Source organism: Vombatus ursinus, unplaced genomic scaffold (genome assembly GCF_900497805.2).
Source record: "Vombatus ursinus unplaced genomic scaffold, bare-nosed wombat genome assembly UNPS02014801.1, whole genome shotgun sequence".
NCBI classification, from domain to species: Eukaryota; Metazoa; Chordata; class Mammalia; order Diprotodontia; family Vombatidae; genus Vombatus; species Vombatus ursinus.
Window position 1 is genome coordinate 16,085,617 of NW_020954579.1, and position 22,184 is coordinate 16,107,800.

The window sequence follows — 22,184 nt, forward strand, 5'->3', positions numbered from 1 at the left end:
ATAAAATGCTTCTCTCTTCCACTGACCTGTTCAGAAGGGAAAGTGGAAGAGAAGGTGAAAGCAAAAGGAGGAGGAAGAGGCTCTGGCTATGATCCGGCTGTAGATGAGACCCTGTCCTCAGAGGTACACAGCTCCTCCTGGGGCAACAGCCCCTAGCACTCCCCTTGACATCTTCATAAAATAAAAAATTCCTTCTATACTCTAATGCCCTTGGAGGTAAGGTCCCAAAAATTTCCTAGGGGACAGTCCATCACCAAAATAACCTTAAAACAACCCTAGCAATTGAAGGAACTTAACAAAAACATAAAACAACATAAATACCCTTTTGTAAAATGGAGAGTAATTTCAGGCGCAGTTCAAACTGTCTTCTGAGATAAAACTATCATGATAGCCAGAAGCAGCACCAGGAACATTAGGTTCACACAATAATTGACAACATATCTGATGCAATCACAGGGCTGAATCGTTTCAATCAAGACAGTTATGAGGTAATAGGACTCTTGACTCCAGCTTTCTCCAGAACCTAAGTTGATACTGGGACTCTACACAATCACCTGCTTGGGTGTTCCCTCACCCACTAAGTTAAACTTCCCCTCTCTCACAGCCCCGTCAAAGGGACGGTGCCAAATTTTAATGCCTACATGGAGGAGCTCACTCCTTTCTTTTACAGGAGTTAGAGGAAGATTCCCATTCACCTTTGCCTAGTGATTCAAAATTACCATCAAGTCAGCCAAAGGACTTTCCTTTTTCCAAATGAGCTGATTTGTTGAGATTATAAAAATGTGGTTTCACTTTCCTCATTTCTTTTTCTTTTTCTTTTTTTTTTGGCTAGGCGATGGGGTTAAATGACTTGTCCAAAGTGTCACAGCTAGTAAGTGTCATTTGTCTGAGGCCAGATTTGAACTCAGGTCCTCCTGACTCCAGGGCCAGTGTTCTATCCACTTCGCCACCTAGCTGCCCCTTCTCACTTCACTAAAAAGAAAAAATCACCTCCCAACACTTCCGCTGATTGGTCTTCCAAAATCTTTTTAGTAAGGAGCTGTCTGAACTATCTTGGGGGAAAGGAAAATTAATGAAAACCAGAGCAGTATAACCCCAGGTTGTACAGGGTCTTCTGAGGAGAGATGGAGTCAGAAACTTTGAGGTTCAGACACTACATGGAGGATGGAATGAGGAAGGGCTAGAAAAGGTCAATTGAGTCTGTGTTCAAAAGTAGTTCAATCTAATCTGGTAATTCTCCTAAAACCTGGGGCCATGACACCATTGGAGTGAAGTGCCAGCCACATAGCTCGAAGCTTGGCAGAAAGGGAGTACTTGCTAGGTCTCTCACCTCTCAAAGTGGTTCCAGTTATTGGACTGACCATTGCCAAAGTCTAATTGCATAAATATCTCTCATAATGGGTACAGCCAAGCAACCAACGAGTAAACCCAGCCAAACAACATTTCTCAGGTTCTTGTAGGCAGGGGCCCACTGAGTTAATGGAAGAGGCAAATCACTGGAGATGAGATTAAAAATCATAGCCTTTGGCAAAATCACAACCTAGTCATGGAAGGTACTAAAAGCTGGAGGGTCCAAGTGAGCATAGTTTTGGATGTGCCATTTCTGTTTAACAATGGAAGCCTCCTATGCCCCATCCATTTTGTTGGGAGAACCACAAGGAATGGCTCAGTAACCTCCAAAGGCTTCTATTTCATCCTACATAACAGGCACAGAAGCTACCAAAAGCCTTTGTACAGATACCAACTCCCAAGATTCACAGTATCCATGCTCAGAATATACTCCTCTTGATCAATCATCATAATGAGACCCCAAAAGGGGGTTCCTTCTATCCACCTTCTCCTGAATAAGAGTATAGCTTCTCTCAGTGGTATTTCCTCCAAAAAAGTTGTTGAGGGTCCCCTGTTCTACTAATATTTTGCAGCCCCTTATTTGTTTGGCAGCACCCTACTTTCCAAGCCTCAGTACCAACCTCAACCCTTGACTTCAGGGAATTCATTACAATAATCCCTCAAATCCACAAACAGTTGGGTGGCTCTGATGATCAGAGAACAAAGGTTTTCGAGATGTCTTAAATTTTGAAGGCAGAATGACCTTTATTGCCCTGATCCTGGACATCCCAATATAATTTTCTAATATTCCGTTCACTTCCAAGATGACCACCAATAATCTTATTTACTTTCTACTTACCCTGTATTTCAAAAGCCACACCCAAAGCTCCTTATAGGAGCTGCCCACCTCTGCCCACCTAATGTAACAGTGAGCACTGTGACTTCTCCCATCATGATCAGAGTGCTTATTTGTGTGGTGAGCTGTACAGCTACTATGGCTGCCCAAATCTCCCAACAATTGATCTGCCCAGGTTTGTATGAAGTCCTGTTAAGGAGGACCCCATGTCTAAAGTCTGATGCCATTCTAGTAGGTGTCTGACCCAAAGATCGAATCTAATGATACTCAAAACTGGCTGTTCATAAGAATTGGGGGGCTGAGGCAAAAGTGTATAAATCCAATCTACCAAACTCATCTATTTAAATACTTTACTCCTTCCTTTTCTGCCCTCCATTAATTTCAGGTAATTCATCTCCTATGGGGCAAGTATGCAGAACTCCCCATTTTATCCATCTAAAAAGATACAAAGGGCAATCCCCATCTGGAGCCTACAATTCAATCAGCTGACTTTGTAAGAGCAAATCATCATCTGTAAGTTTTTCCAGCCAAAGGCACTCTGTAATTGACAAAGTCTAAATTGTCCCATTAGATCACGCCCTTATTAGTCATTGTTCTAATGATTCATTAGTTTACTGAATAAATTTTTTCCTGCAACCTCTCAAGTTCCCACCCTCTGAATTTCCCATAGAGAAAATTGCTTCTCTGGTAAAAGGGTGAAAGGGAGGGAAGGGCAGTAGTAATACGGTAATGTGAGGCTTTCTTATTACCTGATATAATTTCCATTTATGATCATCCCTACAGCTATTTTCTTCTATAGTTTCCACAAGGTTTGACATATGTGCCAATGAAAACCTCTAGGTTAATGGTTATGTTATCCCCCTGTAGTATATTGTTTGGGGGCGGGGGTGGTGGAGAGGAATTAGCAAAGCCTTTTCACTTATATGATTACCAAATCCACTGATCTTTCTTATGCCTTCAAGGTAGTCTTTAAAGATCAAAAGCTCAGGTATCTCTAACTGCCTAATAAAGGACAATTTATTTTTACTCTCTCTGTGTTGGCCAACTAGCCTTTCCAGAGCTGTCAATTAAGAGCCATGGAATGCTCCATTCTGTATATTCTCACTTTCCTTATCAAACTTCCATCCCACCAATTGCACAGAGTAAAGAGTTTCTTCCTGGCCCCACAGAAAAGGTTTTCCATAAACACCAAACAAGAATTTAGCTAGTAGAGATCAGCACCCTGTATTTGGCCATCTACTTACCCAGGGCTCCCCTTCAACACCCTGCTCCAGCAACCCACTCACCTTTTGTGCAAAAGAAATATATCTTCTACGATACTGTCCAACCAACAAACTGTAACTATTCATTCCTACTAAAATGTGCTGGAGGCATTAACAGGTTCATTTCTTCTCTAGATACCCGGAACCAACCAAAACAAATGTCCTATTCACCCTGGGGATGGTTTGTTGAAATAGGGAAGTAAGAATCCCAAATCCTCATACGTTTAAGCCTAGGTGGATAAGATGGTATCCTCAGCTTCTTGGCCTAAGACAGACTGCTTTGGCTGAACTATCTTTGATAAAATTGTTATGTGTGCATTTCCCCCAAACTGCACCTATGGAAGTAGACTGATCCTGTCTAATAGGGCTTTCATTGTTTTAAAAGAAATTCTTTGGCTGCCGTGCCTCTTCATGGCTAATGAATGTCCTGGGAAGTTTCTAACACGTGTGGTTAAGCAGCACACGTGACAACTAATGATCTGCTGCTGGCCCAATACTCTTTGAAAGGTGTAGAGCAAAGTATTTAGCTTTCATATACACAGCAATTAGCATTCTGTTTCAGCAGGAATGCAGCTGGGAATCCAGGGCCCTATCTCATCATTGTGTGTCAATGGCCAAGTCATTTATCCTTTTGAGCCCTCAGTTTCTCTTCATCAACCACAGTGAAACAAAGAATACACTCCTGTCTCCTATTTACCTTGCAGGGCTAATTAGAGAATACGTGAAACAACATGTGACTGTGCTTTCCCACAGGTACTTAAAACTATTTCTTGAATTAAATGCTCAAGTTTCTTGGAAAGAAGGCATTGTCAGTTATGATTGTGATAAAGAGATGGAATTCCCAGAAAGGCATAGAACAGGAAGTAGGGGAGAAGGAGAAAAAGAAATGGAATGGACTTGTAATATTTCTCAGACTTACCAATCCATCTCATCAGAGATGTCAAGATCTGGAGGTATTTGGTCTTCTGGACATCAAAGAAGGTGAAAGGTCCAAGAAGTAGTGTGAACACAGCCTAGGGAAGAAAAACTAGAGTAAATACAAAAAAAAAAAAAAAAAGAAAGAAAAGGATAGTCTGTAAATAACTTAATGTTTATGTAGGGAACTATAATAATAATAATAATACTAGCTAGCATTTATATAATATCCACTATTATGTTCCAGGCACTGTGCAAAGCACTGTTACAAATATTATCTCATTTGATCCTCACAACAACCCTGTGAAATAAGTGCTACTATTATCCTTATTTTACAGATGAGGAAACTGAAGCAAACAGAGAAGAAATGACTTGCCCAAGGTCATACATCTAGTAAATATCTGAGGCTGGATTTGAACTTGGGTCCTCCTGACTCCAGGCTCAGCACTTTATCCACCATACCACCTAGCTGCCTCCAACTATCCTGTGCTTGTGGTTAATGTCTAATTCAATTTTCATCTGGGTCAGTTTAGGCTAAGTGGGGTGAAACTATCCTAGACTTGGATAAATTTCACGGATCAGTGATGGAATCAGAAATGAAAACTATTCACTTTCCCCTCACTTATGAGTTTCTGAGACTAGATTCCTAGGCATACTCAGAGTGCCACCAAGAAAATGGGTAAGTCACCTGTGTGTAGAACTTTGTATGAGATCTCAGGGAAAGGAGAATGAAAAGACATAGATGATGAGAGATAGCATACATGAACAGACTTAGGAACACTTACAAACAATGTATTAAATACAGATTAATACAGTATAGACTGATGAAGTGACCTGGAATAAATAATCAATTAGGCAGTAATTAATCAAATAAATCTTTTAGTTTAAACAAACGAAGAAGAGACCTGGAAGAGAGCAGCCAGGACTGACCTCTGGAGCAAACCACATATAGCAGTAGCATTATAGGATGAAGAGAAAAGGAACCAAATCTGGCAAAGATTTGTGGTGAACTCGAAGATCTAGATCACCTGGGACAAACTAGCTCTCTCTTTTCTTCTAGCAGCAGGAAAAAAGTATTTACAAGAGATTTTTCTCAGGGGTAGCTAGGTGGCATAGTGGATAGAGCACTAGCCCTGGAGTCAGGAGGACCTGAATTCAAATCAGGCCTCAGACACACAACACTCATTAGCTATGTGACTCTGGGCAAGTCACTTAACCCCAATTGCCCTCACGAAAAAAAAAAAAAAGATTTTTCTCCATTTCCCTTGGAAACTGATTTCTGAAAAACCGGAACTCTCTTTACACAAAAGCTTTGCAAAGTATTGACTCAAGGGTGTGGAGAAGACTTTCATGCCAAATTTCAGGGCACGGGAGAAGAATTAAGCTGTTAGTTGGAGTTAAGATGATGATTCCATTTCCAGTCTGCCACTCAGAAGCTGCTCTTAGCATCAGACCTTATTAACATTTACACTGTGCCATTTTCTCACATTAATGCTAATGATACCCACCAGAGATGCACCAGACTGGGCTCCCGAAAGCTGAAACGTTAGAGAGAGAGACAAACTTCTGGGAGCAAGGCTCCAGTCCTGTGATCTCAGTGAATACATTAGAGCTGCTCATCATGGCCCCTGTGACAGGCAGGTGCTTGGCACAACGGGGAGGATGAGCTGTACTACCTTCCCCCACCCCAAGCTGCCTGGAAGAAGAGCGATGTGGAAGAGAGTGGGGGCGTGGGGACAGCAGGATGTGTGAAGAAGCTGTGACCTCTTATCCAAGTCCATTACTGCTGTGAGAATGAATGACATTAAAGACTAAAGTGTTGCTCAAGGAAAAGGCTCTAATTAGGCAGGGCGGATAAGGTCTCTTGGCAGTCACCAGGGATGGGGAGAAAGAGCCAAATTGAGAGCTCTTATTCACTTGAGAGACTAAAGCTCTCTGCTGATTTTGTTCAAGACAGGGTAAAGCTGAAGCACTCAGGTGGAACTAGGGGTCAGGTAGCTCTGGGGAAAACCTAGGGACCACTAGAATTTTGATCTTCTTCCCCTCTCACCTTGCCTCCAGAGCGGGACACTGAGAATGCAGTCATGCAGCCAGAGTCACCACTTAGATTTCTGTAGCAAGTGTGTATGCAGCACCATCACTAAGTCATTTAGGAAAATTACCACTTCAGGGAAGCTTTCCACTGATGAGTTTCTTTTTGAAGGGTGGGAGAGGAAAGTGACTTGGGGAAGATGAATAAATACAAAGTCATTTGCTACAAATGTTCCCAAAGGACCACAGCACACTAGAAACAACTCCTGGTTCAGTTCCCCAATTCTGTGCTTGACTGGAGGTCAGTCTCACCTTTCTGACCTTCAGTTTCTCCATGTGAAAAATGACAAGGCTATCTGGTACTCATTTTGGTGCCACTACTTCAATGAATGATAGAATTGTAAAGAGTCTTCTGAATGGTTTTAGTAGACAGATGAACATCATTTTTGAAATAGGACAATTAGGACTGTATAAAACGCAAACACAGAGATGCCATCCATTTCTGTTCATCACACCCAGGACTCTCTCCTCTTTAAAGGTACTTCTACTTAGTACTGAATGGTTCAAAGAACCAAGGGTTAAGGATGTACTGAGGGAAGGACAGTGCCAAATAGATCCTGCTAGAAATTAATAGAGAATAGTGGCATATGTATTCTGGAGTTAGTCTCAAGTTGAACAGGACAGGGGGTTATCTGACAGCACAACTTAGTGAGATGGAAATGTTACAGAAGCCATTTGGGGGGAAATTATAGGAGTAGTTCTGGTGTCGGTTGGATCAGTATTCATTATGGGAAGCAATATAAGAAATCTGGGAAGAGTTGGAAGGGTGAGATCACAAGGAGAAGTCCAAAAGGTACTGGGGATTTAAGCAGCACGGGAGGTTAAGAATGGGAGCACAATGCAGAACAAATGAGCAAGAATAAAGCCTAGTGTTTGTGAATATGATTATTGTGTTGCAAGTAGCTGGATGAGGCTTTTACATGGTCACAATTACCTCCCCACCGCTTGCACTAGATCTCTCTTCAACACCTACAACTTACTGAGTCTATTATGTGTAAGGAACTCCGATATGTTAGGCACACAAATATATAGAAGATATCCCTTGTCTTCTAAAAGTGTAGTGTTGAGTAGTGATTGGTTCATTCTTTGTATTTGTATCCCCAGTGCCTAGCACAGTGCCTGGCAATCAATCAATCATATAAACATTTATTAAGTGTCTACTAAGTGTCACACACTGTGCTAAGAGCTGCGTATACAAAAAGAGGCAAAAGACAACCCCTGCCCTCGAGCAGCTTATGACCTAATGGGGGGGAAGGGGAGAGAGAGAGACACAACAAACAAATATGTACAAACAAGCTATATATGGGATAAATAGGAAATAATTAACAAGGGGACAGCACTAGTATTAAGAGGGATTGGAAAAGGCTTCCTGTATAAGGTGGGATTTTAGTTGGAACTTAAAGGAAGTCAGGAGAGGTCAGTAGACAGGGATGAGGAGGGAGAACTTTCCAGGAAGGGGGAACAACCAGAAAACATTCCTGGAGCTGAGAAATAAAGTATTTTATTTGTGGAACAACAAATAGGCCAGTGTCACTGGATGGAAGAGTATATGTTGGGGGAGTAGGGGGTAAGAAGGCAGGAAAGGTGGGGGTTGGTGGGGATAGGTTATGAAGGTTGATGGGGATAGGTTATGAAGGTCTTTGAATGCCAAAGAGCATTTTGAATTTGATTCTGGAATGAGGAAGCCACTGAAGTTTATTAAGTAAGAGGGTGTCATGATCCAACTTGTGTTTTAGGAAGATCATTTTGGTGGCTGAATGGAGAATGGATTAGTGTGGGGAGAGACTTAAACAGGTAGACCCATCAGCAGGCCATTAAAATGGTCCAGGTGTAAAATGAAGAGGGTATGCACTAGAGTGGTGGCAGGAGAGAAAGGGGCCTATTTGAGAGATGTTGCAAAGGTAAAATAAACAGGCCTTGGCAACAGATTGGATATGGGAGGGTGAGAGATAGTGAGGAGTCCAGATTGACTTCCACGTTGTGAGCCTGACAGACTAGGGGGATGGTGTCACCTTCTACAACAATAGACAAGGCATCTCTGAGAAGATCTTTTTGAAGACACAGTCCAGCAATTTCATATTCAAGGCTGGTCAACAGACAGGGCTGGTTTTTGTAACAATTTTTAAATAACTAAGCACACAGAGTCAAGTACACCACTCATGACCCAACTTGGTCTCGGCAAACACACACAGACTGTTAAACACTGGCCCCTTTCAAAGAGCTGATTAGCTCATACATCGGAGGCAACTGAGACCGTGCATCAGAGACAGACAAAGGCTGGAGATAATTAGGGAACAGGTGTCTTTTGAAAATTAGCACAAAGCAGAATCGAGAAGCAGCAATGGAGCAAGCATTCAAAGTGAAAAAGGACAAAGGACTAGAGAGAAGTGAAGGAGTGTTGCCACAAAACAGTAAAGCTGCTTTGGGTCCTGGGAAGAGGCAGGGTCTTCAAGAGAGAAAGACACACCAGCATCTAAATGGAATTAAAAGTGTTAGGTCCAGGCTGAGACAAAAGCAATTTATGAATTATACATATTCTCTCTAGTAGCAATGTTCAAAACTGTTCTTATACACTGGTTTTTTTTTTTTTTTAAATATGAGCCAGATTACTCTCCTGTATCTCCTAAATAAGGTCATACAGAATAGCCAGCTTCTAAAACAATTTCCTATCTCCCAAATGGTATTATCAGGTCAAATTTATTTAAAAGGAAAAATTTTCTGGCTATAATAAAATCCTCAAATTGGTCATCAATAATAAGCTAGATCCACCTATACTATATTGATATATATTGATATTGACATATCAATACCTACCTATTGATCTATAGATATAGAGGCCTGGAGATCCTTCCACCTTCCTGGATCAATGGACATCCAAGGAGTGATAAAGATATTTGCTAGGGTCTTGAATGGGTAATCGAGATAATGTTTACATGGCACCCGAAGACTCTTCTTTTTTTGGAGGAGGAGGTGAGGGTGGAAGTGGTAGTAGTCACTATACATATGATTTAATTGCTCCTGCTGAGAAATTTCCTCTAGCAATGCTGCAATTTCTAATCTTGGAGAGTTAAGGCATTAAATCACTTATCCAGGGTCACACATCCAGTGTATGGCAGAGGTAGTGCTTGAACCCAGGCTGTGTTCCTTCTTGCATACTATGCATAATAGAAAAGGCACTATGTTCACTTGAACATAATTAGCAAGGAGATGGGACCGACAGGAAGGAGGCATGACCTCATTCCTTCCAATCCTGTAATTTAAGGACAATAGACAAACTTCTGTTTTTAAGACAAATCTGATCCATTGACCTGCTGGAGATGTGAAGATACATTTTTTCAGGAGGAGCAAAGGGTATAGTCTGTGTTTGAAAGATGTGTGAGAGAGAGAGAAACAAATCCTAAATGGGTTAGTCAGGGTTGAATACTGAGATATTTCTGACAGGATAACACCTTTGCTTGGAAAGACAGGAATAGAAAGGAAAAAAACACTGTAACCAGATTAACATTCATTTTAAAAGGATATTAATTGTAGACAAGAAATGAATCATTAATAATAAGTTCCATTCATCTCCTAGGAGTGGTATGATCAGACCCCATTTTGTGCAACAATACCTAATAACAACATAACTTCTTAATAGAAAAAATTAATAACATGTTACTTGGGGCAGAAGAAAGTATAGAATAGTTAAAAGCATGCTAGACTTGTAGTCAGGAGACACCTTGGTTACTATTTTGACTCTGATACATATTCTTTTTTTTTTTGTTTGATTTTTAGCACTGATACATATTCTTCTGACACTTATTGCCAGATGACCCTGGACAAGGCACCTAATTACTCCTACACTCAGTTTCCTCAGCTGCAAAATGGAGAAGATATGGTTTACTGTCATGAAAAAAGAATCTTGTAAACTTTGGAGTGGTACATAAAAGTGAGTTACTATTAAGGAAGACTGTGGAATATAACTCAAATCAAGATGATCTGGATCATATAGGATTTATAATGAGCTTTATTTGTCACGTAGCTAAATCTTACACAGTTTTGTGTCAATCAGTTTTATAAATGGAAGGCTTCAATGTACATGATTATTCCTTTCTTAATCTTGTTTTATATAAAATATATAGATGCTTAAGAGTGGAGATACAGTATATCTTTTGTTCAATTGCTCCAAATAGGAAAACAGAACACACGTGGGCATGTAATACACAAATACATATGCACATACATATGCACACACACACATATATACATATACATATAAACACAATAACAAAATAACTTTTAGACTCATCTCTTTTGTTCCTATGTTCTGCTACATGGCTGGAATGAAATTCACATTTAGCCCTACAAGTTAAGAAGCCTTGATTGAGGAGCTTCCAAATTGTTTGGCTTTGAGCATTACTTTACAGTAAGTATGAACTACTCAATCCTAACTCTACTAACCTGCCCAATGTTATTTTCCACTATTCTCCAACATATAACTAACTTTCTTTCTAGTTAGGAAATTCTCCTAATCCCCTGTAAAATCAAATTCTAGTCTTTGCCCATGATGCTCTTCTCAACCTGGACTCTTCACCAAATTTGACCTTTCTTTTCAAGCCCAGCTCAAATTCCTACTAGCTCCATATTTTCCCCAACTACCTTAATCCCTAGTGGTTTTTCCTTTTTGAATTCTCACCACATTACTTAACAGGTGATAATCTTTGTTTAATGTGTCAGTCATAATTCCCCAGGGAAACACCAAGAGGCCTTTCTTGAAGTTCTTAATGCAATCTGGGCACAGTATATACTAAATAATTATATCTTGGTTGCTTTAGTGGAATGAGTGCCTACTAACTAATGTTAATCCCAGATACGGGAAGGTGATAGGATTCCAGTTCTGCTAATTTGTTAGATTCTTTATTTGGAGTCAATTCTGCCATTTGTTGTTTCTACTTTGGTGAAACAAAGGCCACTTGTTACTTACTTGCCAGGTGTGGAGGGTACGCCACTGTGCTAATAGATAAATGGAAAGAACAACTACCTCAAAGCAAAACCAAATGTTGTAAAATTACCAAGAATGAACTGTGCCTCAGACAAGAGCTATGAGAAGACACCTACACCCTCAGCAGAGGCTGGGGACCACAGTGAAGAACACCCTATTTGATACCAGATTTTTTTTAAATGTATCAATCAATTTTTAAATTTTTCTTATTTTTTTATTTAAAAACATTATTTGTTATAAGGAATGGCTCTCTGGGAGGGGAAAGATGGAAGAATATAGAAATATTTAGAAACGGCACCTAAAAATTTACTACACTGGTGTAGAAAAGACCATTTTCACAAAAAGGCAAAAGGTGAAGAGACTGAATTCCTTTCAGATACAAATTAGACTAAATGACTACTGAAGTCCTTCTAACTATCAGATTCTGTGATTTTTCAGAAAAGATTTTGAAGCTAGCATGTTTTTAAAAAAATAATTAAAAAAACAAACAAACAAACAAAACCTGTTTTTGTGCACTCATTAGTTAGATGGGGATAATGATACTTCTCTCCTATGAGAAAATAAATTTGTCTGAAAAAGGCTTGGGGGAATTTCAGGAGATGATCAAAACTATGTTGCCTGTCATCAGTCCCCAGGGAGTCAGTCCTATTGCATTTTCCTCCACCACCCCAATCCCCTCAGTGGTGTTCTTAGCCCTATGGACTGAAATTTCCACACCATAATCCCAAGTTGTTCTGCTGCTTATAAGAGGTCCTTACAAAACTCTTTATCATTTGCAGCCAACTGATGAATATTTCCCAAACACTGTCATAAGCTGTCTAAAATATCAGTTCCCCCAAAGCTCTCAGGTTCTCTCAAAAGTTGTTGACCTTCTCTCTTTCCAGGGAAGGAAAAGCTCTAATTGCTAATCAAGATTCAAGTTTAGACAGGACTCAGTAGCACCACTGGTCCTCTTCTTTCTCCCCTCTATCCTCTTCCAAAAAGAAAAGCAGCAGAAAGGGGAAGAAGTAAGCATATACCCTTCTTACAGGGGACAGAAGGAAGTGGAGAGAGAATATCTGCTATACAGATGGATGCGGGATGCATGAGGGGGGCAGTGGGGTTTTCAGTTTCACTCTGTGCCCTGGCCATGTTACCTTCTGCAATGAAAGCTAGTGAACAGAGAAGGGCAGACACTTAGTGGTCTTTTTAAAAGAAGGATAGCTCCTTTTGTAGCACTGGCCTTGAGGTAAGAAAAAGAACAGAAAAGGCAGTCAGGGAACTCCAGAATTGGGCAAGATGGGATGAGGATGGAGTGTTTCTTCAATACTGGGGCAGAAGAAAAGCTGGGAACTTAATGGAAAGGAACTGAAGGCAGTAGCTTGTGAACTACCCTGTGCCCAGCAGGCTGCTATGAGCAGAACGCAGTTATGCTGGCTAAATTGCTACTTGGGTGGTTCTCAAAGCATGGGCTTATTTATTTTCCCCTAAAAACGTATTTTTACCATTAGCTTTTACACTATAGTGAGTCAGGGTTCCTAACAGCCAAGAACTCAGCCCTCAGCAGCTTTCTGTCCTCTCCACCTGTGAGCTCCTGGGGTTTTTACATAAAAGGCAGGCAGATTCATACAGAGCCTTCTTGTTACAGGGCTGGAATTCAGATTTCTCTGTTATTTCTAGCTGGTGTGACACTAGCTTCTCAGAGTGGTGAATGGGGCTTACACTGACTCTTTTCCTATAAAAATACTGGGATATGCTATACAGCTATTTACTATACATATGAGTTTCGTGTACATATGGAGAAGCAAGCCTGGGTCTAATAGGTACACAATATAACATACCGTTGACTCATTGCTGATGGGCTCTCTGAACTAGCACCATGAACTGATCCTAAAACTACTTTCAAGCTCATAGAGTGATACATAAAGTTCAACTCAAGGCTACTGAAGCCATTCTTGTTGGAAGGTAGGTACTGTGAGTTAGCTAAGGCTAAAGAACAACTCAAATGAATTCTTTCCCTAAATTAAAACTTAATTGGACATAAAATCCCAAAGTAGAATTAAACAATTTAAAGAATTCCATTTTCATTTCCCAGAAACTTGTATGATTCTCTAGTTCATAATTTTTTATTTTTATGGGATTTTCTAGTCTAAGATGATTCAAAAGGAGAAAGAGATCAAGTAATTGCAAATTCACAGTTGGAGTAGTTTGGTTCTCCTCTTATCCTTAAGTTGTGAGTGTTGCATCCTAAGTAAATATTTTTCAGTCCTTAGAGTATTAACCAAAAAGCACTTATTAAGGGCCTATTATGTTCTAGGCACTGTGAATACAAAGACGAAAATGAAACAGTCCCTGTTTTCAAGGAGCTCACTTGCATCTATTGAGGAAGACAACATGCACATATCTACAGCTATACAGAACACAAAATAAATACAAAGTGGTTTAGGGACAGAGGGCAATAGCAGTTGGGGAAATTAGGAAAGACTTCTTACAGAAGATGGTACTTGAGCTAAATTCTGGAGGAAGTGAGGGATTCTATGAAACAGCAGTAAAAACAGCATTCTAGGCATGAGGGATGGCCAGTGCAAAAACATGGAGATGTGAAAAGTGCTACGTGTAAGAACAACAAGACCACTTTGGGTAGACCTTAAGAATGCAAGTCAAGAAGTAAAGTATAATGAGGCTGGAAGGTTAGATTGGGGACAAGTTGTGAAGGGTTTTAAAGCCAAACAGAAGAGTTATATTTTCTCCTATAGACAATAGGGAACTTCTGGAGTTTATTGAATTGAGAACTGACATGGTCAGATCTGTGCTTCAGGAAAATCACTTTGGCAGCTACATGGAGAATGGATTGGAATGGGAAAAGCCTAGAAGTAACCAGCAGGTTATGGCAATAGCTCAATGAGGTGATGAGGGTCTTTACCAAGACAGTAGCTGTGTGAATAGTGAGAAGGGTATATATGCCTTCACTAAAGCCCTCTCTAATATGACCTTATGGTATGGAGATAACCCTGACCATGCCAATGAACACATGCTTTTGCAGAATCTACCAGACTATGTACCTGGTCACTATTCAAAGATATATCTAGTTACTTCAGAAAGGCTCATCATCAGAAGGTTGGTCAAATGGTAATCAATGGAATGAAGAGGCTTCAAGATCAGCACTGGTGAAGTGAATAATCATTCACTCAAAAATTTAGAAAGCATTTACTGCATTCGGAGTAATGTGCTAAGCACAGAGAGAGATAGTTTAGAAGCTCTTACTTATATGTACTTTTTATTATAGTGGGGATGGGGTAGCACAAATTCAGATAACTATAATGCACAACATTATAGGATAAAGCCATTTTTCAAGTGCAAAACAAAATGCTACTTCGTGTCCAAGGGAAAAAGTTGACTTGAAAGAAAAGGAAAAGATTTGCGGAGAAAGTGACATCTAAATTGGGCTTTAAAGAAAAAGTGAGAATTCAAAAGGCAAAAAAGAAGAAGAACATTTCAGGCAAAGACAGTAACAAGAACAAAGGCAAGGATGTGGAAAGACAGATGATAGTTCCTGAAACAGAGAGCAGGCCAGTTTGGTCCAGTTAAGAGTATGCAAATGATGAATGCTGAAGAGAATGTGAGAAAAATAGGAAACTAACGCAATGCTGGTAGAGTTGTGAATTGATCCAACCATTCTGGAGAGCAATTTGGAACTATGCCCAAAGGGCAATCAAATTGTGCATGCTCTTTGATCCAGCAATACCACTACTAGATCCCAAAGAGATCATAAAAAAGGGAAAAGAACTCACATGTACAAAAATATTTATAGTAGCTCTTTTTGTGGTGGCAAAGAATTGGAAATTGAGGAGATGTCCATCAACTGAGGAATAGCTAAACAAGTTATGGTATATGAATAAAATGGAATACTATTATGCTATAAGAAACGAAGAGCAGGAGGATTTCAGAAAAATCTGGACTTATCTGCACTAATGCAAAGTGAAGTGAGCAGAACTAGAATACTATACACAGTATCACCAACACTGTGTGATGATCAACTATGATTGACTTAGTTTTTCTTGATGATACAATGATACAAGACAAGTCCAAAAGACTCAGGATGGAAATGCTATCCACATTCAGAGAAAGAACTGATAGAATCTAAATATAGATCAAAGCACACTATTTTCACCTTCTTTTTTTTTATGGTTCTTTTTTTCTTTTGTTCTGTTTCTTCTTTCACAATATGATTAATATAGATATATGTCTTACATGATGGCACATGTATAACCTATACCAAATTGCTTACTGTCTTGGGGGGGGGAGGGGAAGTAGAGAGGGAGAAAATTTGGAACTCAAAATCTTACATAAAAAATGAGTGTTAAAAATTGTCTTTACGTGTAATTAGAAAAAAATACCAACTATTGGGGGGAAAAGAGTATGCCTGAAGTATAATGATATGAGATGAATGAATGAGTAAGCATTTGTTAAGTATTTACTGTATACCAAGCACTGTACTAAACACAGTGGATACAAATATAAAAGTGGATTCAAACCCTGACCTCACAGAGCATACATCCTAATGAGGAAGACAACATACATAAGAGAGACATATTTTGGCCAGAGAGACGTATTTTGATTTAGAAAGCCATAAAGATTGTGAATGAAGCCATGAGCTATCTTGCTAAGCCTTGTACCATTGGAAAATCCAACAAGCTAGCAATATATGCTTTCATCAATCAACACTTTCCCTAGGGGCTGGGAAACAAAGACAAAAATGATTCCAGTTGAGAAAGTGCATAGCAGCAAGATGGCAAAGTAGTAAGAAGTACAGAGAACTCAATGCCACCTCTATCTCTGTCTTCCTCCCACCCCACAAAACAACAAACCTCCTTTAAACATATCTAGAAAATGTACCAGATAGAATCCTGATAGGGAAATCCAAGAGAAAAAAATCACCACGAGTCATTTGGTCATTTTTCTAGTCCAGGTCAGCACAGAGAAGAGATCTGTAGGTGCTGGGGATGGTGTCTGGCCAGGAGCACTCTGTGCAGAGTACAACAGAGAAAGGCTGTGTACTAGGGCAAAAACGAGGTCCCAGATATATACTGGGGTACTAAGATCTCATGCAGGTGCAGAAACTGGAACATGCAGGCAAGTGTCCCTGAGATCCTGGAATAACACAACCTTCAATACTGAGAAAACAACAGGAAGACCAGTCTAGACCTTCTCTCCATAAGTATGCAGGGCCCAGCCTTAACATCAAACCTAAAGTCAGGAAGGAGGCTGCAAAAATGAGTAAGAAAGAACTGCACCCAAAAAAGCTACCATAGTGACAGGGATGCTCAAGACACAAACCCAGGAAAAAAAAGAATGACTCCAAAATATCTACAAGCAAAGCCTCAAAGAAAAATACTGCTTGGGAACAAATTCAATCAGAATTTATGGAAGAGATAAAGCAAGAATTTTAGGAAAAAGAGTTAAGATGTTTTCATAAATTAAAAAAGAGCACTAGAGGAAAAAACTGGAAAAGAAATGAGAGCTATGGAAAAAAGAAATGGAAAGGGAAGTAACAGCCTGGCACAAGAGGTACAAAGCTTTGCCCAAGCAACAAACTCCCTGGAAATCAGAATGGACCAGATAGAAGCCAATGACCCCAAGAGACAACAAGAAATATTAAAACAAAGTCAAAAGACTGAAAAAAATATAAGAAAATGTAAGATATCTCATGACAAAAACAACTCACCTGAAAAATAGACTGAGGAGAAAAATTTAAGAATTACTGGACTACTTAAAAGCCATGACCAAAAAGAGCCTACATATCATAATTTAAGAAATTTTCAAGAAAATTGCCCCGATCTTTTAGAACCAGACAGAATCCTGATAGGGAAATAGAAAGAATTCACTGGTCATTTTTTTGCATGGTCACTGGTCACTTCCTGAAAGGAACTTCAAAATGAAAACTCCCAAGAACATTCTAATCAAAATCCAGAGCTCCCAGGTCAAAAACAAAACAAGATAAATTGCAAGCTGCTAGAAAGAAAGATTTCAAACATCTAAGAGCCCCAGTCAGGTTCACACATGATTTAGCAGCCACCATTATAAAGGAACAGGGAGCTTGGAACATGATATTTCAGAAGACAAAGAATACAGGTTCACAGCCAAGAATCACTTACCCAGCAAAACTGAGGATAATCATACAGAACTTTAACAAAACAGAGAATTCCAAGCCTTCCTGATGAAAAGACTAGAGCTGCACAGAAACTCTGAATTTCAAACACAGGAGTTAAGAGAAACATAAACATAAATGACTATAAGGTAATAAGCAAGGTTACATTCTACTATGGAGAGATGTTATATGTGTTCCCTTCAAGGGTATACTGGTAAATGTTTTAACAACCAGTTCTCCAGGAAAAAATTGTACACATGACACACTTTTAAGTTCAATCTGCATTATTAGTATTTCTCCATCACTCTGTTAAGTCTAGACAATAAAGTATACAATAAATCAAGCCCTGATCAGTAGTGTTTGCTGATTTCTGAGGTGTAAATGCTCACATTGAAAACTTAAGAACTGGTTCTCAAGAGCAGGACTTCTAAACATTTTTAACCTGTTTATTGGGAGTGCTGAGAACACCTATCAGTTTTCTTCTTTTTGGTGAAGAGTGAATCTTTTTATAGATGCCCCATGTTTTGTTAACACTGTCCAGGTTTTTGTTTGTACACCTGCTGGATTCATTATTATCCATTCTACCATGCTAAAAGTATATATTGACTGGTACTGGTATTAATTACTTTAAATGTGTTGTACTCATTAAGTTTTCATTTCAGAATGCTGGTCAGTCCCTGAACATGCTTAGCCTCACAATTTTCCTTGCTAAGCTTATGCTCAGTGTGTCTTGCCTGGAGAAGACCAGAGTATTTTTAAGTATTTCCTTCATCCATTGTTTCAATTTGACCTCTAGATTCAAGTTTGAAACCTTATCTCTATTCTTCCTTAGCACACATTAAGAATTTTACACTCACTGTGTCTAAATGATATTTTGAAATTGTTGGAGAAAGTTTCCATAAGATGAAGTAGCTGTTTAACGTTTTTCATTGGAGTCATGTGTGATGTTATCCATGTACGTCAAGTAATTAATATAATGTTTTGGTAGGACTCCTTCTGACGTGAAAACCATATTCAGTTCTATTCAGGAGTGACGACATGGATTTAAGGATAGGCAGAACCACAGCAGGTTTATTAAATTGTTTCTTGGGAAGAAGTCACATTTTATATCAAACTTTTTTGTTTTAAACAAGGCAACTGGAGTTATGTGACTTGTCCAGGGTCACACAGGTAGTAAGTATCATATGTCTGAGGCCGAATTTGAACTCAGGTTCTCCTGACTCCAGGGCCTATGCTCTATTCACTGCGCCACCTAGCTGCCCTATAACAACTGTTCTTGACAACAGTATGCTGGGTGTCATGTTATAAAGAATAATTTTTTCACATGAAGATCAACTCGAGCATTATCACTATGCTAAGATCTATTTTATATATTTGTTCTTCATGAATAAGCCACTGGAGCAGAATTGTGTCAAAAGCTTTTCAATAATCCACAAAGTCAGGGTGCAATGTGTTATGGGGCTTTCCGGTGGCCTGTTTAATAGCATCATACTGATAATGATAACACTTCTTGTACCACCACCATCATCACATGTGAGAAAATCTATGCTGGCAATAGTATAACAGAATGGAGAGGGTGTGGAAGCAAGAAGATTTGTGAGGAAAACTCCAGTAGACAGGAGGGTGGTAATAAAGGCCTGTATTATTGTAGTAGCATTAGGAACCAAGGGGAGGGAATAGATGTCAAAGATGATGTAGAGGTAAAGTCTTGGTAATTGAATTGGATAGAAAGCTGAGGGAGGAAGAAGCATCAACAATAACCCCAAGGTTGTGAACATGGGTGAATAGTGGTGCCACAGGCAGTAATAGTGAAATCAGACACTGAAACAGGTTTTAGGGAAAGGTAATGAGGGTCTTGTACATGTTGAATTTGAGGTACCAGGGAACCATTCAGATAGAGATCTCCTAAAGGCAGTTGGGGATGTAGGTCTGGAACTCAGAAGAGAAGTCAAGGCTGAAGATATACATTTGAGAGCGATCTGCATAGAGATGTTGCTGTAGTCATGGGGTAAACAAGCTGAAGATTATACAGGAAGAGAGAAGAAGAGAAGACAAGGCTAAAAACAGACTATTAAAGAAAACACACATTAATATAAAACGTCCACAATAACGAAACCACAGACCCTGAAATACTAAAGTAAGTACAATACATGATTCCACCAGAGGCTGAGAATGGGACAAGTTCATGTTCTACTGAAGTCAAGAAAAGATCTCTCAGAGCTAAAGAGCTTTTTGCTAATATCCCCCTCCTTTTTTTTTTGGGTGAGGCAATTGGTGTTGAGTGACTTGCCTAGGGTCACACAGTTAGTGTCAAGTGTCCGAGGTAGGATTTGAACTCAGGTCCTCCTGACTCCACGGCCAGTGCTCTATCCACTGCGCCACCTAGCTGCCCCAGCTAGTATTCTTTTAACAGTTCTATTACTTCCACTTAGACGACTCTAGAACAAATTGCATTTAGGTAATGCTACAGTTATCATTGGGCAAATGTGAAATACTTTTGAACATGAAGAAAATGGTTTTGAAAGGAAAGCTAAATGAGTAGTATATCTGTGGCTTCTTTGAAATACATAATCCAGTGGACTATCCAAACCTATATGCCCTAAACTTGTGATATGATGATGCAGGATGGCACCTAATACAGCCCATTTTATCTTAGCTGTATAGGTGATTTTTCATAGAGAACTGTTCAATAAAGATTTCTATGTGACAATTTCTAATGGCAATGAAGTATTCTTCTACAGTATTTCTATATCTAATGAACATACCAACTTAAAAAAAACCCAACTCTAATGATATATCCATAGAGAGAAAACATGGAATTTTATATCCATGGATGAACTAAGTAGTATGTTGTAGAATAATGGTACTGCTATTTCCAAAGGTATGTTAGGTAACTTCTTATATATTATAATGATGGTTAGCCTAGTTATAATACAGGTGCTACCATCCTCTCACCTACTAATCATCAGAACACTGTTTACTTGGTGGGGGTAGAGTAAATAAAGACAACTATTAGATCAAATATTTTCGTTCAAAGTCAATATAGAGAAGATTAAAAAAATGCAATCGATGACTATAACAACTTCGGAGGGTGGGTATTATTTCAGGGTGAGAAGACAACATGGCTACTCCATTAATCAAGGTTGTTATCCTGTGCCATTCTTTAGCATGCAAAACAATACAAGCCTATTTTGAATGACAGTTGTGAAATCATAAAATGTCTGAAGCTGACATCATAAAGGGGAGAGGAGGCACTGAACCATCAGTGGGAGTCAGATAGTATTCCAAAGCTAAAGATTACAGCACAGAGAAAAATCTAAAGCAACCACGTGATTAGATGAGAGAGTGAGAGAGAGAGAGAGAGAGAAACAGAATATGAATGAATAAAGCGGCAGTAGCTAGGTGGTGCAATGGATAGAGCACTAAGCTTTGCATCAGAAAGGCTGGAGTTTAAATCTGGACTTAAGACATTAGCTGTGTGACCCTGGACAAGTCACTTAACTTCTGCCTCAGTTTCCTTGTCTGTAAAATGCGGATAATAATAGCATCTACCTCTCAGTGTTGTTGTGAAGATCAAATACACAATAACTTACATAGTAATTGTAAAATGCTTAGCACAGTGCCTGGCACATAGTAAGTACTATATAAATGTTAGCTGCTATTAACAATAATGATAGGGGCAGCTAGGTGGCTCAGTGGATGGAGCACTGGCCCTGAAGTCAGGCGGACCTCAGTTCAAATTGGGCCTCAGACCAAACACTTGACACGTACTAGCTGTGTGACCCTGGGCAAGTCACTTAACCCCAACTGCCTAAAAAAAAAAAAATAATAATAATAATAATAATAATAATGATGATAAAAGTAGCTAAGTAGCTAAAATAATAAAAAGTAGCTAAGAATCAGAGGCTACCATAAGTGCATGGGTTATTTCAATAAATAATGCTGCTATCCTAACTGAAAGGCCAAAATACAAAAAAGTTGTAAACTGTTACAGCACGAGATATTTGGATTCTCCCACATTTAACTCATCTGCAACAAAAAGTCTATAAACCCTTTGATCATATGCTAGGAGGCCTACCCAAACTGCTCTTACTTAGTAAGCCATTAAAATCCTTAAAGTCCTGCATTACCTGTGTATAGTACTTGCCAGTAATGAGGATATTCTTTATAGTGAGGGTGGAATCTGACAGAAATGAGTCCAAGAGAAGACTTCAGGCAGAAACCAAAGAAAGGGATGATTGTTTTGTCTCTGATGCTGCCTCTGTTGATAGGCACTGAAGTGGATGAGGACTCCCAGGTTATAATGGGCTCCCAGAATACCTCAAGACAAAAGTATAGCTGTCATAAACCCAATCACAATGACACTTCCTAGCAGATGGCAGATTCAGTTCATTGGTGATTTTTGCCTAGGAGGAAAGAAGGAAGGAAGAAAAAAGGAGAAAGAAGTCTCTTTGAATAGAGCTGAGGGAAACAACTGCTTGAGTATGATTGTCAATAAAGTGGCAGTTCTGATGTGAGCTGAGAGTTTCCAGGACTGCTCTGAGCTAGCTTACACAGTTTGAAGTCTACAAGGAGATGAAAGGCCTGACTGCAGGACAGTCAACAGCCAACAGAGCATCACTT

At 39.4% G+C, this 22,184-nt stretch overlaps 1 protein-coding gene across 2 annotated transcripts in view; it reads right to left on the reverse strand.

Annotated features, from left to right (window-relative positions):
* The window catches only part of TMEM104 (transmembrane protein 104), an 80,361-nt gene that overhangs the window by 23,994 nt on the left and 34,183 nt on the right, over positions 1 to 22,184 (reverse strand). For both annotated transcript variants that reach the window (XM_027873401.1, XM_027873400.1), the window contains exon 9: positions 4,367 to 4,460. In XM_027873401.1, coding sequence (XP_027729202.1) covers positions 4,367 to 4,460 — 94 coding nt within the window. The remainder of the gene's footprint in view (positions 1 to 4,366; positions 4,461 to 22,184) is intronic.